The sequence below is a fragment of the Orycteropus afer genome, unplaced genomic scaffold, assembly GCF_000298275.1.
Source record: "Orycteropus afer afer isolate SDZICR_OR568_19922 unplaced genomic scaffold, OryAfe1.0 scaffold00010, whole genome shotgun sequence".
Classification (NCBI taxonomy): Eukaryota; Metazoa; Chordata; class Mammalia; order Tubulidentata; family Orycteropodidae; genus Orycteropus; species Orycteropus afer.
In genome coordinates this window covers 7,977,863-7,997,098 of record NW_006921597.1, presented here as the reverse complement: position 1 = coordinate 7,997,098, position 19,236 = coordinate 7,977,863, and the positions used below count along the sequence as shown (strand labels likewise).

At 39.7% G+C, this 19,236-nt stretch overlaps 1 protein-coding gene across 1 annotated transcript in view; it reads left to right on the top strand.

Moving 5' to 3' along the window:
* Positions 1 to 1,654: 1,654 nt before the first annotated feature.
* The window catches only part of TTF2 (transcription termination factor 2), a 71,611-nt gene continuing 54,029 nt past the window's right edge, over positions 1,655 to 19,236 (top strand). Inside the window, exons 1-4 of the mRNA XM_042781992.1 lie at positions 1,655 to 1,682; positions 1,792 to 1,894; positions 4,005 to 4,091; positions 16,727 to 16,793. Of these exons, the coding sequence (XP_042637926.1) occupies positions 1,655 to 1,682; positions 1,792 to 1,894; positions 4,005 to 4,091; positions 16,727 to 16,793 (285 nt within the window). The remainder of the gene's footprint in view (positions 1,683 to 1,791; positions 1,895 to 4,004; positions 4,092 to 16,726; positions 16,794 to 19,236) is intronic.

Below are 19,236 nucleotides of genomic sequence, written 5' to 3'. Positions count from 1 at the left end.
CAGAAGACAGGCCTGGCGATCTGCTTCCCAAAAGTCACAGTCAATCCTATGCAGCAGTTCTACTCTGCATACATGGGTTGCTGTGAGTGGGAATAGACTGGGAGGCACCTAACAACACGAAAATACAACAAAAATACACCAACTCACTGCCTTCCAGTCCATTCGGCTCATAGAGCCCCCTTCTTGGGTTTCTGAAGCGGTAGCTCTATGGAAGTAGATGGCCCAATCTTCCTTTCCAGGATTGGCTGGTGGGTTTGAACTGCCAGACTTCTGGTTAGCAGTCAATGCGTTAGGCACTATGCTACCAGAGCTCCCAATAACACAGCCTACGCAAATTTAAAGAATTCACGTTGCTTTGTTCTACAATCGATGCCAACGGAAGCAGCAGTCAGGACATTAGACAACGACGTGTAGCATTGGGAAAGTCAACCACGAAGGAACTCTTTCAAGTGCTGAAGAGCAAGGATGTCTCCTTGAGGACTAAGGTGCGACTGACACAAGCCATGCTATTTCCAGTCGCCTCGTATGCATGTGAGAGCTGGACAATGAATAAGGAGGACCAAAGAAGAGTTGATGCTTTTGAGTTGTGGTGCTGGCGAAGAATGCTGAAAGTACCATGGACTGCTAAAAGAACTAACAGATCTGCCTGGAGGAAGTGCACCCGAAATTCTCCTTGGAAGCGAGAATGGCCAGACTTTGTCTCACCTATTTTGGTCATGTTGTCAGAAGGGACCATTCCCTGCAGAAGGATGTCATGCTTGGTAGGGTGGAGGGTCCACGAAAGAGGAGGAGCCCTTCAACGAGATGGATTGACACAGTGGCTGTGATGATGGGCTCAAGTATAGCAGGGATCGTGGAGCTGGCGCGGGATCGGGCAGTGTTTCGTTCTGCTGTGCATGGGGTCTCTATGAGTCGGAAACGACTCGACGGCACCTAACAACAACAACAACACGCAAATTTAAAGGATTGCTGTGGGATTCTAGTCTTCACTCCTTCTCGATTAGACTTTTCGGTACATCATCACAGCTTTAAAGAGGTCCCTACCTCCCCCCCTACTCCTGCCACTCCAGCACCGCAAATTCAGTGGCTCCTCCGGCAAGTAAGTGGTTGCTTCTCGAGACCATCTCCTACCCCAGTGACCGAGCACTAAGGCAGAGAGAGAGCCCACGAGCGCCAGGCCCTGGCTTCTACAAGGCTGCGAGGATAGAAGGGCTCTTAGTCTCCAGGAAAATGTAGCCGACTCCTTGCAGCTTTACCTCATGCTCCCTCTAGGGCCGCCTCTTGACCTTAAACTGGAGTCGATCTCCGCCTCCGTCACTCCAAGGCTTGCAAATCCTAGTTTCTTTTTCTTCTGAAGCACCGTCGGTCAGTCAACCACGCCCCACCCGGCAAATGCTAGGTCCGACACGCCCCCTCGCTTCTTTTTGATTTAGGCGCGCGAAGCCTGAGGTCTACTTTGATTGGTTATAGGTAAGCGACACTTCCTATATGACTGGCTGATTTTAGCTAGGTGGGATTTAAGGCCTGGAGAGGTGAATTATGGGGTAAAGACTGAGGGAGATGAATGATGATTGGTTCCTGAATGAGGAGGGCGGAGTAAAAGGCGGAAAACAGTGTTTGGAGAAGAAGTATCACGGAAGATAGGAGGAGAGTGATGGAAGCAATTAGGTGTCTTGTTCATGGTAAGGGTCTAGGGGTCTAGCTCATTGTTGTAGCCATTGTCAAAGGGCTCTAGGGCCTGGGTCTGCCGATCTAGCGGTGGTCTAATCATCGTTGACTTTCTCTCCTCAGGGACCTTCTGCTTTCTAAAGACTGGCGTCCGCGATGGTCCAAATAAAGGAAAGAGTTTCTACGTGTGCCCAGAGGACGCGTGTGCCTTCGTGCAGGCTGCCAAGTAGGTCTCCAGCTGGACACCATGCCCCCAACCACATGGGCCCTCCCAGAAGGAGCGCCCGGCCCCTACGGACTAGGAGTGGTGGAACCCCAGGTTTGCGAACCCAAGGCTGCACTTTCAGGTGTTGGTAATCTCAGGGTTATATAGCATGTTCGCGACCGCTAGGCTGGGCGTCAGGCCCCTGCTCCGCCGCTACTGGCTGAGAGACCTTAGGCTGGTCTGGTCACTGTCCCTCTCTGAGCTTCCGATCCTCAACCTGTTAAGAGGATCTGGCAACATCCGGATGAATCCAGTTCTTTACAGCCCTGGATTCCATTCTTTTGTCAGACCTTTTTCATTCGCCAGTCTCTTTTCCTGTTTGGTCTTGCCCTACCATTAAAAAAGAGGACACCCAAGCATGTTGTTGTGTTGTTGTTATGTGCCATCGAGTCAAACCCGACTCATAGCGACCCCTCCTTGGGTTGCTGAGGCAGTGTCACTACGGAAGTAGATTGCCCCATCTTCCTTCCGAAGAGTGGCTGGTGGGTTTGAACCGCCAGCCTTCTGGTTAGCAGTTAGGTGCCTTAGGCACTATAACTTGTCACTGTCTCGCACTGTTTCTAGGCTGAACTGGTTTTAAGGGTTTGAGTTAAAACATTGGTAGTCATATTGTCAGGGCCCCTATTACTTTGCATATAAGTGATGAGATTGACAATAACAAGGAAGGAGGCATGTTACTTCAGGGTTTAAAACGGAAAGAAACACCAGAGAGCTACATTTACTTTTACAGAATTGAAAACTGAGCCCCAGAATTGTTGTATGTCTTCTCTAAAGTGATAAAAGTTAATACTACTGTCATCAAATGTTAGTATTTTCACAGTAACAGGTATCCTACTTTACCGCATATGTGAATTTTAAAACTATTAAACATTTTTCCTGCTCTCTGTTCACCTGAGCTTAGACTTTTCGGTACAGGGAAAAGGTTGTTGTTTTTTTCCCCTTCATATCATATGTAAGGCACAAAATGGATATTAATACTAGAAAAAGTACTTTCAATATGTATATTACTTGTCGTGTTTCCTTTAAAAGAGTTAGATGATTTGTGTCTTTGTTATGCTTTGAAACTAAGTAAAAGACCTTGCATCCTTTTTCAGATTTAAAATAAATTTGTAGAAGAAATATTTTCTTAGCTCTCCAGTAAGTTGTTTTTCTTATTTGAAAAAAAATTACTGGGCTCCAGTTTAAGTAAATAAAAATCTTTATAAGAGACCAAACAAAAGTACTCATGCTCTGGACCAACATGTCATATCAGGGTTTAGGATTTATTTCTAATGACATGTGTTGAGTACCCAGCTCAAGTTTCATGAAACATGAAAGTATATTCATGTTCACAGTAGTTATTACTGGTGGCATAAGACTCAGTTGTACATTAAAAGAAATAATACTCATCGTTATACAGAGTGCTATTTATACAAATGTATTGTTATACAAATAGTACAATAATATTTAACTTGAAGCCAATTATTTGATAAACTTGGTCTATTTGGAATATATGTGATAACCAAAATATAGGCAAAAAACAAAGTGCCACAGGTCATATGAGAGTACTTTAGACCCTCACTCAACCTGTTTACTCTCAAATGTTAGATATATTTACATTGTTTTCATAGTAAGATCAGAGGGAGTTGAAAAATTTATTTGTGCCAAGCATGGAAGAAATTTGTACACTGTGTTGTTAAAGACAGGTATATGAATATCACTAAGTGACAGCTAACAGATTGTTAAAGGAAAAAAAGTGATGGGAAAACCTGGGGGAAATTGATACTTTGATACTTTGGTCATTCCTGGGGATATCACTGTGTAGAGGTTGTATAGCACAGTATAGTTTTAAACTTTTGAGTCATCAGGAAAAGATACATTAATTGTTATGCTGTAGTGGAGAAGATGGAAGCTATAGGCCCCTTCCCAGAGGAATACACATAGACATAAAAATGTGTGAGATTTATAAACCCAGAGCAAGTCATATGTGGACTTAAGTTTAAAACCCGTAGTTTGCTTTTTGGTTTTAGGATGTCGATCTCTATTCGTTGCCTGCTAAAGTAAAGATTTTTTTCTTTCTTTCTTTCTCTAGCATTCCTATTTCTTACTGTTTATTGCATGAGGACTTTGTGGTAGAGCTTCAAGGTTTGCTTATACCACAGGGCAAGGAAGAATACAGGTAAGTGTCCAAAAGGAAGATCTAAGGTATTTGATTTTTTTCTTGAAAGAATTACAGCCAGATATGTTTTCCTAGGAATGACTGTTCTTGAGAATTCAGTATTTGAAAACCACACATCATTTCTATATTTATTGAGTACCTTCTGGGTGGGCTGTGACTCCTTACCTAATTGCTGAGTGGCTGGTTAATCTTAGAAATTTGACTTCGGTTAATTTAAAAGGTGGTTGTTGTTGTTGTTATGTGCCGTCGAGTCAGACCTGACTCATGGTGACCCCTCCTTGGGTTTCTGAGGCAGTAGTATCTCTATGGAAGTAGATTGCCCCATCTTCCTTCCGAGGAGTGGCTGGTGGGTTTGAACCGCCAGCCTTCTGGTTAGCAGTCAAGTGCCTTAGGCACTATGCTACCAGAGCTCCAATTTAAAAGGTAAACAGCACCATTGTAGACTCTTTCCAACTCTCAAGTAGCCAACAACAGCCTACAAACAATCATGAAGTTATGCTGTTAACTTTTGTATTTCAGTAATAGAATGAGGTACTGTGTAAAAATGTCTAACATATGTTAAATACTCAATAATGTTAGTTTTCCTTCCTTTTAGTGGTAACTCAGAGGAGGGGTTAAGGAAGTCTATAGAGGTAGCAGATGGTATTTTCATGAGTGTTGAAAAGTAAGTAGGCACTCACTAGAGTTAAGGGATCATTTTGAACAGAGGTATGAAGGAGCATGTCATCTTCAGGGGAATTACAGTATTTAGTTTGTTAATAGTTTAACATAGGTGGAAACTTCAGGAGATAAGGCTGCCCAGGAAGGCAGGGTCCAGCATATGAAAGTCTTTGTATGGTATTCTGTATAGTTCTGAGTTAATATATTCTAAGATCTCTTTTTTTTTTCCCAAAAAAATTATAGGCCTCAGAGTTTCTTCATATATGTGTCTATAATCTACCTCAAATAAATTTTACATTTCATATGAGATAATATAGAGGCTCATTTATGTTTCCATATGTTATCTAATTGTCAGAACCAATTTTTAAAATTTTTTTCCCCATTGAGATGCCTTGGCACTTTTGAAAAAAAATCAGTTGACCCTTTGTGTATGGGTGTGTTTGTGGATTTGGTAACCTGGTTCATTGATCCGTTGCTTATCCTTATGCAATTAATTAGCTTAATATAGTGTAAGTCTTCCAACTTTTTCAAGAAAAGGACTTTACTTTTTCAGTCAACTTTTTCAGTTTTACAGTAAACTTTTTCAAGATTGTATTGGCTATTCTAAGTCCTTGCATTTTTTTATAAAATATAGAATCAACTTGTTAATTTCTACAGAAAATCCTATCCTGTGTTGAATCTATGTAGATCAGTTTGGGGAGAACTGATTTCTTACCTGTATTGAATCTTTGAATCCTTGAACATAATGTGTTTATGTATGACTTTAAAAATTTTCCTCAGCATTATCTAATAGTTTTCATTATGAAGGTCCTATACCTCTTTTGGTATACCCCTTTTATTAAATGTATTCCTAAGTGTTTATGTTTTTAAATGCTGTTATAAATGGAATTTTAAAAAATTTCATTTGCTGGTGCAGTGGTGCCGATAAGCTTTTAGTGCATGAAGTCAGGATGCTCTCCTCATATTTAAACCATTACATACTCCTGTGTACCCTCTACCACACACAAACATTGTTCTAGGTGGTAGGATGCCACCAAAGGAATTTTTTTTAGTTGATTTGTATTAAAAGAACAATGGTGGATAGATTGAAATGTGAAGAGAATGGACAGCAGGAGACCACTGAAATGATAGCTACTGTTTGGTTAAGAAAGAAACTCTGGTGGTGTAGTAATTAAGCCATTTGGCTGCTAACCAAAAGCTGGTTGTTCAAACCCACCAGGCACTCAGCAGAAGAAAGATGAGACAGTCTGCTTCCATAAAGATTTGTTAGTCTTAGAAATTCAATTAGGGTCGCTATTAGTCAGAATTGACTCAATGTCAGTGAGTTTGGTTTTGGATTGGTTAAGAAGGAGCCCTGGTAACACAGTGGTTAAAGCACTTGGCTGCTAACTGAAAAGTGATTGGAACCCACCAGCAGCTCCATAGGAAAAAGATACAACAGTCTGCTTTGGTAAAGATTTATAGCCTTGGAACCTCTGTAGGGCAGAGCTGCCCTGACCTATTGGGTTGCTATGAGTTAGAACTACTTAGCAGTGGGGTTTTTGTTTGTTTGTTTGTTTTTATTTTTCTGTTTTATTTGGTTAAACATTTGACTGCTTACCAAAAGATTGTCTTTTTAAACCCACTTCATGGCTCCTCAGAGGAAAGGCCAGCAGTCTGCTTCCGAAAGGTCACAGCCTTCATAACCCTATGGAGCAGTTCTACTTTGTAACTTGGGATCACTGTGAGTCGGAATTGACTTGACAGAGGTTCAAACCCACCAGCCACACCTTGGAAGGAAGATGGGGCAATCTACTTCCATAGTGATACTGCCTCAGAAACTCAAGGAAGGGTCACTATGAATTGAATCCGACTGGACAGCAGTGATTGAGGTCCCTGGGTAACACTGTGGTTTGCTCTCAGTTACTAACCTAAAGATTGGCAAATCTACCCAATGGCACCATGAAAGAAAGGCCTTGTGATCTGCTTCCACTAAGAAAATCCTATGACAACAGATTTTTCTTTTTCTTTTTTTAAAATTGTGATTTAGGTGAAAGTTTACAGAGCAAATTGGTTTTCCAGTCAGCAATTTGTGCACATTTTATTTTGTGATAATCATTGCAGTCCCCATAATGTAATAACACTCTTCTCATTTCCTCCTTGCGTTTACCATTTCCCCTCGTACTTCTTCCCTATCCTTTCCTACTTTCTTAGCATTAAGTATGGTTGATTGTTGTAATGAGCGCATACTTTCCTAGTATTATTGTTCACCTTATTTTTTTTTCCTTCCAAATTGAATGCATACCACATGGTATGTTTGTCATCTCCCACCTTTATATCTTTTGTGATAGGGGTCAATGTCCCTGTTTTACAGATGAGGAAAGTAAGATTAAGAGAGGTTAGAAAAGGAACTTAAGGTCCAATGGTCATTTAAATGGCACAGCTGGATTCAAATCTAGGTCTGATTCCAGCACACGTACTTTCTCTAAGTGAAAGATGAAAGATGATGAGCTTGATGTGAGGCAGAGGCTGTGGAGGTGGGTGCCATTAGACTGGAGAAAACTTGCTGAAAGAATTGATAAGACTTATGTTCATGCAGGGAATTCAAGTAAGTGTATTTCTTCCTTACTTCTCTCACCTGGAGTAGTGATAACAATAGCCCCAACTTCTTTGGGTTGTGAGGATGCAGTGAGATTTATGTATCATACTTCGGTGCTTGGCACCTTGTCATTTACACAGTAAATGGTTGCTCCTTTGGTGTTTTGGGTGATGAGTTTACCATTAAGTAAGACAAAGAGGGACAAGCAATGTCCGTAGAGGATTGGGATATATGGCTAATACATCAGCTGTGGATTAATTAGGTCTCACATATTTGTGACACCAGCTAGAAAAGGGAGTGTGTGGCTCTTGAAGAAGGTCTGGGCTGAAGGTAAAATTTTGAAACCTTGCCATTAACATTCCTAATACTAGGTAGATGAGGTAGAGACGTGATCATTATTTTAGAATGGGGGAGAAAGTGTGCTAAATATATGTCTTGTAGCCCAAATCTAGAACATTATAATGAAAAGGTATACTTACTAGAGCTTACAAGGGTTATTTTAGGACACATAAAATACACTTCTGTAATACACAGTAAGTTAAAAATAAGTTACCCTGACAGGTGGTTCAGGCTGGAAATTTAAACAAATAATAAACCCAGGGATGATACCTTCTTAGCATATAGTACAGGCATTAATCAAACTCCCTGTTCTCCATTCCTGCCCACTAGGTTTTCTTTTCAATAACTTAAAGTACTTTACATTCTTTAATTAATATTTGTTGTTGTTGTTATGTGCCATCAAGTCGTAATTAATATAGCTATGTTTAAATATTAACATAGCTATGAGATTGGTGCAGCAGAGTAATGGAGAGGAGGTGTAAACCAAGGCTAAGGTGTCCATTTTTCATACTGTAGAGTATAGCATCATCTGAGTGTAGTTCTGTAATTTTAACACCAGATGGTATCACTCACCAGCATTTGGCTGGTGCTTCAGCCATGGCCCTCTGTGTTCAGGCAATCAAGAGAACCAGAATAGTCACTCAGCAGAACCAGAGCGAAGAAATCTTGTCTTGAAATGAGTGTTGCGGCACATCCCAGTATATACATGTTGAACATCATCATCTGACTCGGATTCATACTCATTTATTCTCAGTCTCTCAACCTTTCTCTCACTTTCTCTCTGAGTTTTTCTTAAGACTGTGGCTCAAAGTAGAAGGAGATGTTGACATTTGAAATACTTTATTTTTCATAACACTTAAACTCACTCATCTAGCAGATGCCTTGAGTAATTGGTTATTGGGTAAAATTGGTGTGCAAATCCAGTCCCAATATTTTAAGCAGGATGTTGATAGTGTTTGGGTATGAGAAAGACCCAGGCAGAAGGACCTCTGGCCCTACCATTCAATAAAGCCAGTACTTACTGGGTGTCATAAAGTATCATGCACTGCGCTGTACAATGGAGGTAATTCTTGTACACGTGTATGCACGCGTGTATAACCCTTTGTAGTATATATGACAATTACTTTTTTGCAGTTTGCTTGTTGTCATAGAGTTTTGCTTATGTTTGCTTATGGTATTTTTAACATATGGAATTTAAATTTTTATGTAGTCAGAATTATTAAATCCTTTATTTCTTGCCCTCAGGATTTTACGGCATGCTTAGAAACAGCCTTCTTCAATTTCGAATTACAAAAACATTCATGTCTGTTTTTTTTTCCCCCCCCTGAAACATTTACAGTTTTGGTTTTTACATTTAAATCTTTGTTCCATGTGGAATTTAAGTTGTAAAGAGTGGAGTAGAAATCTAACTTTGTGTTTTTCAGTGCTGGAGGGTATGAAGAAGTGAACTCATACTCCTAAGGGCTCAATGACACAATTGGGGTAACAGTTAGATACTATGATTGATGAGCAGTCCAATGCGCATATGTGAGAGTGTGAAATTCAGTGTGTTAAAGGGCTGGACGACTCTGTGACTGTAAGGCCTACAGTAAGGGATTAAAGCTGACAGGGTTCTGGAGAAAATGGAGGAAGTAAGACTTGAACTTGACCTTGAATGAGCTTTAAAATTTGTATAGAGGAAAGAACAAGCAAGTGTTCTGGGCAGACAAACATGATTCTGTGACTGTAAGGTCTACAGTAAAGGATTAAAGCTGACAGGTTTCAGGTGAAAATGAGGGAAGTGAGACTTGAAGTTGGCCTTGAATGACCTTTAAAATTTGGATAGAGGAAAGGACAAGCAAGTGTTTTGGGCAAAACAAACAGCATGAGTGGAAGTGTGAATACATGAATAAACAAGATGATTGGCAAGAGTGAACTAATCATTGTTGATTATTTATGAAGTCCTTAATATGGGCCATGCTCTACTCTGATTGTTTACATGTGTTAATGCATTTTATTACCATGTCCCTATGAGGTAGGTAGTCATTATTATTTTTACCATTTTACAAAAGAGAAAACTGACACAGGGCCTGTTAAATAAGGTGCTTGATGTTTCAGAGGTAATCATGAGATAGGGCGGGAATTCGAACCACGAGAGGATCATCTGGAGCCTGAGAGGATCCCAGCCAGACTGAAGTGAATGTCCTTTGACTGTATGATGCTGGTTAGATGGTTACATTTAGTAAGAAGGGAAGATTTGTCTTCTGGTAAGGAAGACAAGATTAAAGAGGTCTGGCTTCCTTTAGTTGGTGTTTTCATTATTATTGTTTGTAATTTGTGTACCTGGAAAATAATTAATTGATATCCCAAAGAAAGTATCCTTTGCTTCATCACCCATAACCCATTGCAGTTGAATTGATCCAGACTTCTGGCAACACTATGTGTTAAAGTGTCAAACTGCTCCATAGGGTTTTCTTGGCTGTCATTGTTACAGAAGCAGATCACCAGGCCTTTCTTCCACAGTGCTGCTGGGTGGGTTCAAACCTCCAACCTTTAGGTTTGCAGTTGATTGCAAACCACTTGTACCACCTAGAGAGTGTGCTTCCTGATGATGGAATTAATATTTGCTTTCTCTGTGAAAACATATTTTCATTGCCTTCTTTGTTGATTTTCAGATTAATAAACATAACAAAACTTTATATCCTAACAACAGAGAAACTCAACCAGATTGATTCTAATGAAAAATGTAAATAAAAGCATTTAGCACTGTACCAAGCACATAGCAGATTTTTTGATATGTTTTGTTTGCTTCTTTCTTTCTCCAAATCTTTCCCTTCTGAAAAGTCTCAATGATTTGGTCTTTAAAATAGATGCTATTTATTGTTTATTTATTGTCCTTGATTTATTTTGATAAGTAGCAGTATTTTTTTTTTTTTTTTTTTTGGTCTGATATGCTGAATATTACTTTTTTTTTTAAATTGTGGTTTGGGTAAAAGTTTACACAGCAAATTCACTTTCCATACAGCAGCTCACATACACTTTGTCTCATGACATTGACTGCAATTTCCCACAATGCAACAGCTCCCCTCCCACTTCCTCACGATAGTTACCTCTTCCCTGTGTCCATCCCTCCATGCACTCCTGCTCCCTGAACTGTCTCCCTGTGTATAAACAGCCCTTCTATTCTCCCATGCTTGTTCTCTCCAAGCAGTGTATCTACCTCAGATAAATGTTCAACTCATATGCTTATCTTTTGCTTGGCTGGAAGCCACAGGTGTGGGTTCAATTCCAGACCTGAAGGGTAGCTAGGGGCCATAGCCTCAATGGTTCCATCAGGCTCTAGCAGACCAGCAAACTCGGTCCTTTTTTTTTTTTGTAATGATTTTGTGTTTTGTTCCACGTTGTTCTCCCAGCCTATCTAGGATCTCCTACATAGATCCCTCTCTGAGTGATTGACAGTGGTAGCTGGGTACCATCTAGTTCTTCTGGTCTCATAGTCATATAGGCTGAGGATCGCATGGTGTACCAGTCGCTTGGACCAATTGTTTCCATGCATTTTTAGTTTTCTTCATTCTTCTTTGCCCTGGACAAGGAGAGACTCATTGTTGCAGCTAGATGGCTGCTTGCAAGCTTTTGAGATCCCAGTCGCTCCTCGCCAAAGTAGGATAATAGGATGTGGAACAATGTTTTTGTGTAGTGTGTTATGCCAATTGAGCTTGATGTCTCCTGTGACTATGGTCCTGAGCCCACAGATCCAACTACTTGTTCCCTCTGGGTAGTTGGCTGTGGTCAAGAAGTGACTACAGTCTTGTCCCTTGTCAGCTCTACTATATACCTGGGAATTCTTACAAAACATACAAATACACTTGTAGAAACATTACCTGCCAACCCTATACATGGTCGTGGGCACACTGTCCCCAATAGACATATAGACATACCCAATAGTTTAGCCTGTCCACCCATGTATCCACCCATGTATCCATGTTTGCCTTCACTGACAACACAGTACTGTATATGCAAAAGGGTTCATCTTTGTTGTCTGTACCTCCCATGCACCTCTCTATGTCTTCCTCTTCCTCAGTGCCACCGTGTTGAGCACTCACATTTGGTACATTGCCTTCTCTTGACCCAAATCAATACTTGTCTCTACCTATCTAACAGTGTTCCCTCCCCTCCCCTCTCACCCCTGGTAACCAACAAAGAAAATTTCCTTCCATATATAAACCTTTCCTTGACTTTTACAATAACGGACTAATCCAATATTTGTTCTTCTGTAGTTGACTTATTTCACTCAGCATAATGCCCTCCAGGTTCATCCATGTTACACAGTATTTTGCTGATTCTATGCTATTCTTTAGGGTTGCGTGATATTCCCTTATGTGTATGTACCATAGTTCGATTATTCTTCTGTTGATAGGCACCTAGGTTGTTTCCATCTTTTTGCTATTGTAAACAGTGCTGCGATGAACGTGGGTGTGCATATATCTGTTCTTGTCCTGGCTTCCACTTCTTTAGGATATATACTTAGTAATGGAATGCCTGGGTCAAATGGTATTTCTAATTCCAACTTTTTAAGGAATCACCATACTGCTTTCCACAGTGGTTGTATCATTTTACAGTCCCATCAAAAGTGTATTAGAGACCCAATCTCTGCATTCTTGCCAGCATTTTTTATTTTTTGTCTTGTTGAACTTTGCGAGTAGCAGTATTCTTTAATATAGCTAGTATTTTGAGTTTATATGCCCTTCAAAGCATTTCGGAAATTTTATTGCATGTGTTCAATATAATATCGTATTGGAATAAGAAAAATTAGGGGCCCAGTAAATTAAAAAAAAAAAAAATTATAAACTTAACATGAGAGGGGCTGGGCCCATTTTCCTACTTTTGAATTTTGGCCTTGGTTCATCTTTGCAAACATATCCAGGTAGAGTATTAGTACCAATGGGTTGAGACTTGTTTATAATTCATTTTTAATTAGAACCCTGACCATTATTCATTGTATATCATAGGAGTAATTTAAGAAGTTAGAAAAGAATTTAAGCTGAAGGGAAGCATTATTGTAGACAAAAAATTAATTTGATGAGTTAGAAATCAGCAAAAGCACAATAAAAAATATAAAAGCCAACCTAAGCAAGAAAAATAGAAAGCACAAATACACAAAATAAGAAATAGGGAGTTGCTCAGATATATTGAAACACATGTGAAATAACATATGTACAAGATTATTCATTGTTCATTGCTTTTGATGGTAAAGGATTGGAAACAACCTAATTGTCCATCAAGAGAAGTCTAGTTAAATAAATAATGGAACATCCATACAGTGAGAAACTATATAGCCATAAAAAAATGAGGAAGCTTGTTTTGTGTATGGTCTTCATGAACAATCTCTAAGATATATTGTTAAGTAAAAAAAAGTAAGTGTGTAATAGTTGCCCATGTGTGTAGAAAGGGAAAAAAAAAGAATATGTAAATTAACTTGAATGTGCATTAAAAATCTTTGGAAAGGTCAACAAAAAATGAATAAAATTGGTTACTTGTTGCGAAGGATGGAGACTGGATAACTAGGGTATGGTGGGAGGAGTTTTTCATGCCTTTTATACTTTTTAATTGAGTGCATTACCTATTTTAGTAAGTGTGTATTTTTAAAAATCTCGTATTTAACTAATTAAAAGATTTTGATGTCATTTGAGGTAATAAAAAGTCAACTTTATTTCATTATTTCATTCAGCAGTACTTAAAGGCTATGATCAAATGGTGAGGCGTAATTAAAAATAAATAGATTATATATACTCACCCCCTCTAGTGGCTAAATGCTCCTTAGACTTTGGCTCACTTACTTTGTAGCATAGTGGCTAAAGCACTTGACTGCTAACCAGAAGGCTGGCGATTCAAACCCACCAGCCACTCCTCGGAAGGAAGGTTGGGCAATCTTACTTCCGTAGTGATACTGCCTCGGAAACCCGAGGGGTCGCTATGAGTCGGGGCCGACTCGATGGCACATAACAACAACAACAACAACAACTTTGGACATGCTATCAGGAAAGATAAGTTGCTAGAGAATGACATCATGGTTGGTAAAGGAGAAAGTCAGTGAAAACAAGGGAAACCCTTAATGAGGTGGATTGACACCATAGCTAGAACAACGTACTCAAACATACCAGCAATCACAAAGATGGCACAGGACCGGACAGTGTTTCATGCTTTTATAGACAAGGTTGCCAGGAACAGTTGCCAACAATCTAGTTAGGCATATAGGTATATGCAAGTGTGTAATTGTTTTAGGTGCTGTCGAGTTGGTTCCAAATCATAATGACCTTCTGTACAAAAGAATGAAACTGCCTGGTCTTGGGCCATTCTCACAATCATTGCTATGCTTGAGCTCATTGTTGCAGGTGTAAATGTAACGTAACTGAAAATTGCAACAAAAATAGAGGCAGTGCAGTGGATGGATGGGAAGGGGATGTAGGAAAACTTTGCAAAAGAGGTATGACTTGAGCTGAGCCTTGAAGGACACTGTTCTGTTCACCAGAACAGAAATCTGTTGTCTCACAGCTTTTGGAGCCTAAAAGTTCAATGTCAGGATGTGTTAATGCCTTTTAATTCCCATTATCTGCTGTAGGGTAAGATCCTTGTGTTCCAGCTTCTTGTAACTCGAGGCTTCTTGACGTTCCTTGGCTTGTATATGCATCTTCACGTAGACATCTCCTTGCTGTGTGTCTCTGTGTCTTTTCTCTTTTATAAGGGCAGTGTTATGGTTGAGTTAGGACCCAGACTACTCGGGTACAATCACATATTAACTGATAACATCTTCAGAGACCTTATCTCCAAACCAGGTCACATTCACAGATACTGTGGGTTAGGTTATCTTTTGGGGGGACACAATTCAGTCCAAAACAGACAGGTAGGTTTTCAGTAGCTGGAGATGGGGTGATGGTAAACAAGTAGGGATAAATAAAGAGGGATGGAAGGCGGTACGCATGCAAAGACTGGAGAGTACAGGGTTTAGTTAAGGTATGAAACAGTATAGCCATCTCTGGTATACCTGAATTGTAGGCATGCTTGTTTGTGCAAGGACATCTTGCACTGGGATGTAAGTCTGTATTCAATCTAGTAGTATTTTTTTTATTTAATGGAAGATTTCAAATATATGCAGAAGTAGAGAGGATAAGATGATATACCCATGAGCTTCAGCAATTGCCAACTCATGGCTAATCTTGTTTCCATATATACCATACCCACCCTCCACCCCCAATTCCTGCCATATTATTTTGAAGCAAATTCCAGATAACATTTTTTAATCTGTAAATATTTCAGTTTCTAGCTCTGAAAGAAAAGGATTCTTTTTTTTAATTGTTGTTAAAGCATAATCACAATACCAATTCCATTATCACAAATAAACACCAATTCCTTAGTGTCATCAGAAATAAAGTTGGTGTAAAGATTTCCAGTGGATTCATAAATGTCTTACAAATAGTTATTTATTTTCTAGTAGTTTTTATTTGCTTAAATCAGGATCCAAATAAGGTCTATAAATTGCATTTGAACACTATGTCTTTTAACTCTCTTATTTTCCCCTTTTTCTCTCATTTGTTTGTTGAAGAAACCAGATTGTTTGTCCTACAGCTTCCCCCACTGTTGAGATTTTGCTGATTGTGTCTTCATAGCATAGTTTTAGGACTTCTGGTAGCATAGTGCCTAAGGCATTTGACTGCTAATCAGAAGGCTGGCGGTTCAAACCCACCAGCTGCTCCTCGGAAGGAAGGTTGGGCAATCTACTTCTGCAGGGATGTTGTTGTTGTTGTTATTTGCCATCGAGTCGGCCCCGACTCATAGCGACCCCTCCTTGGGTTTCCGAGGCAGTATCACTAAGGAAGTAGGAATGCCCAACCTTCCTTCCGAGGAGTGGCTGGTGGGTTTGAACCGCCAGCCTTCTGGTTAGCAGTCAAGTGCCTTAGGCACTATGCTACCAGAGCTCCTAAACCCAAGGAGGGGTCACTGTGAGTCAGATCCAACTCAACAGCAGTGAGTTTGCATTTTTTTTTTTTTTTTGTATAGTTTTACATGTTCGTCTGTTGTTTGTATTTCCTGTTAATTGGTAATTGGATTTAGAGTTTTAACCAGATTCAAGATAGTTTTCTGTTTGTTATTATGGGTGTTCGTGTTTTTCTTAGTTTGGTTTTGTTTTGCATCACTTATAGGCAGTATTGTGGCCTCCCATCAGGGACACGTGACATCTAGTTATCTCTCTCTTCTGACTTTAGTAGCCATTACCGACTCGACGGCATATAACAACAACAACAACACAAAGCTCAATATCTCTGTCTCAGTCATTCTTAAAGAGTACAAGGAGTAAGCCTGGGCATGCATGCTCTGGTTACCATGCCATCTCTACTCTTGTACTTCCTAACCAGTTGATTCTGACTCACGGTTACCCCTTCTATATCAGAGTGGGACTGTGCTCCATAGGGTTTTCAATGGCTGATTTTTCAGAAGTAGGTCACCAGACTTTTCTTCCAAGGTACCTCTGGGTAGACTATAATAGCCAAGCTTCCAGGCAACAGCTGAGCATGCTGACCATTTACACCACCCAGGGGCTTGCTTTCACATTCTAGCTGTTATAGATGTCCTATGCAGCAAGGAATTGTTTAATGTGTATATGACTGATGGTTTCAAGTGACCTTTCAAAGCTAGTGTCAACTAGTTGCCAGTTGTTTTCTTAGGTTAAAAAGAAATTTATCTACCTACATGCAGAACACCTACCCAAGGGCGATGCGCCCAACTACTCTAGGGGAGGTGCACCCCTTAGATCAGTCATCCATGAGACACCAGAGGGGCAGCATTCACATAAAGGGAAAGCTGGACAGACAGGAATGCATAGATAAGAAGGGCACAGAGAGGAGAGGGGAGGAGAGTTTTTTTATGGCTGGAGATGGTAATCAGGGCCATGAAATGAAATTGTCAAATGTAGAACAAATCTGCTTTGTAAATTTGCACCCAAAGCACAACAACAACAACAAAATTATCTCATGTTTCAATGGATTTTGACAACCTTGATTACTTGCATTTTATATTCCATTAGATTATTCTTCCGATGCATTGGAAGGAAGGCAGAGAGGAAGCACTGGTGTGGAAGTATTCCATGGCAGGTATGAATTATTCATGTTTTCAAACCTGTTATATTAAGACTATTTAACCTACAGCATAACCCGAAGTGACCTTGAAATCCCAGTATGAACTGGTTGGTCTTCATCCAAGTGCCTCTGAAAGATAGCTGTTTTCTTCAAGCAAGGTAGGCCTTATTAGAAATTTTTATTAAGAGTACTGTTTAGTTATATTCAAGATTTAATCGTTTGCTTCCTACTTCTCTTATTTTACATAAGCCTTTTTTAAGGTCTCAATTCTATTCAGAAAAAAATTTTACTAACTTCAACATTTATTTATAGACTAATAATCTATTTTATATTGGTATAAACTGAGTATAAATCATAAACTCCTGGATTGTTGTAACTAGGAGAGGTCCTGGAGATACTCAGTATAAGGCTCTCATCTCATAGATTATGACTTAGACCTACAGAGGTGACTTGATTTCTGTGGTCTTGAACTTATTCAAGAGGTCTGGCTTCAACTTGCAATCCTAGATTGTCACAGTGAAACTTTCCAAAAGCCAAAATCAAGCATAGTATGATGTTGGCTAGGTATGGTTCATCTCAAAAGAATACTTTGTCCTGAAAAGTTTACATTGTGATTATAAAAGTAATACTACTAGTTTTAAAGGATTATAGCCAGTTATTTAATAGATTTAAGGAAATCATTCTTAACTGGTGGCTATTTGCCCCCAGGGGACATTTAGCAATGTCTAGACATGTTTTTGGTTTTCATACCTTGCAGGGAAGGGATGTCACTGGCATCTAGTAGGTAGAGCCAGGAATGCTCCTGCTGTTGTTGTTAGTAGCCATCAAGTCATCTCTAACTCATAGCGACCCCATACACAACACAACAAAACAAAACACTGCCTGGTCCTGTGCCAGCCCCAGGATCCCTGCTATACTTGAGCCCATCATTGCAGCCACTGTGTTAATCCATCTCCTTGAAGGCCTCCCTCTTTTTCATTGACCCTCCACTTTAACAAGCATGATATCCTTCTCCAGAGAATGGTCCCTTCTGACAAGACCAAAGTAAGTGAGATGAAGTCTGGCCATTCTTGGTTACAAGGAGCATTCCGGCTGCACTTCCACCAGACAGTTTTGTTAGTTCTTTTAGCAGTCCATGGTACCTTCAGCATTCTTCACCAACACCACAATTCAAAAGCATCTACTCTTCTTTGGTCTTCCTGATTCATTGTCCAGCTCTCATGCATATGAGGCAATTGAGAATATCTTGGCTTCCGTTAGGTGCACCTTAGTTTTCAAAGAGATATCTTTCCTCTTCAGCACTTCAAAGAGGTCTACTGTAGCAGATTTGCCCATCACGGTACATCATCTGATGTCTTGACTGCTGCTTCCATTTGGTGTTGATTGTACAACCAAGTAATATGAAGTCTTTGACAGCTTCATCTTTTCTCCATTTATCATGATGCTGCCTATTGGTCCAGTTGTGAGAATTTTTGTTTTCTTTATATTGAGGTGTAATCCATACTGCAGACTGTAGTCTTCAAACTTGATCAGTAAGTGCTTCAAGTTATCCTCACTTTCAGCAAGCAAAGTTGTATCATCTGTGTATTGTAGGTTGGTAATGATTCTCCCTCCAATCCTGATGCCACATTCTTCTTTATATAGTCCAGCTTCTCGGATTATTTGCTCAGCATACAGATTGATTAAGTATGGTGAAAGGATGTAACCCTGTTGCATTTCTTCCTGATTTTAAACCATGCAGTATCTCTTTGTTCTGTCTGAATGACAGCCTCCTAGTCTATGTACAGGATTCTTATGAGTACAATTACGTGTTCTGGAATTCCCATTCTTCTTAATGTTACCCATAATTTGTTATGATCCACAAAATCAAATGCTTTTGCATAGTCAATAAAACACAAGTAGACATCTTTCTGGTATTCTTTGCTTTCAGCAAAGATTCATCTGACATCAGCGGTGATATCCCCATTCTACATCCTCTTCTGAATCCAGTTTGCATTTCTAGAAGCTATCAAGATACTGTTGCAACCGTTTTTGAATTATTTCAGTAAGATTTTTACTTGTGTGATATTGTTATCAAATAGTAATGATATTGTTTGATAATTTTCACATTCTGTTGGATTACCTTTCTTTGGAATGGGTACAAATATGGATCTCTTCCAGTCATTTGGCCAGGTAGCTGTCTTCCAAATCTCTTGGCATAGCCAAGTGGTACTTCCACGTGGCATCTGTTTGTTAAACATCTCAATGGGTATTCTTCAATTCCTGGAGCCTTGTTTTTTTGCCATTTCCTTCAGTGCAACTTCGACTTCCTCCCTCAGCACCATCGGTTGTTGATCATATGTCATGAAATGAATGAACATCGACCAGTTCTTTTTGGTACAGTGACTCTGTGTATTCCTTCTATCTTTTTTTTTTTTGTTGTTGTTGTTTTTAATTGTGATTTGGGTGAAGATTTACA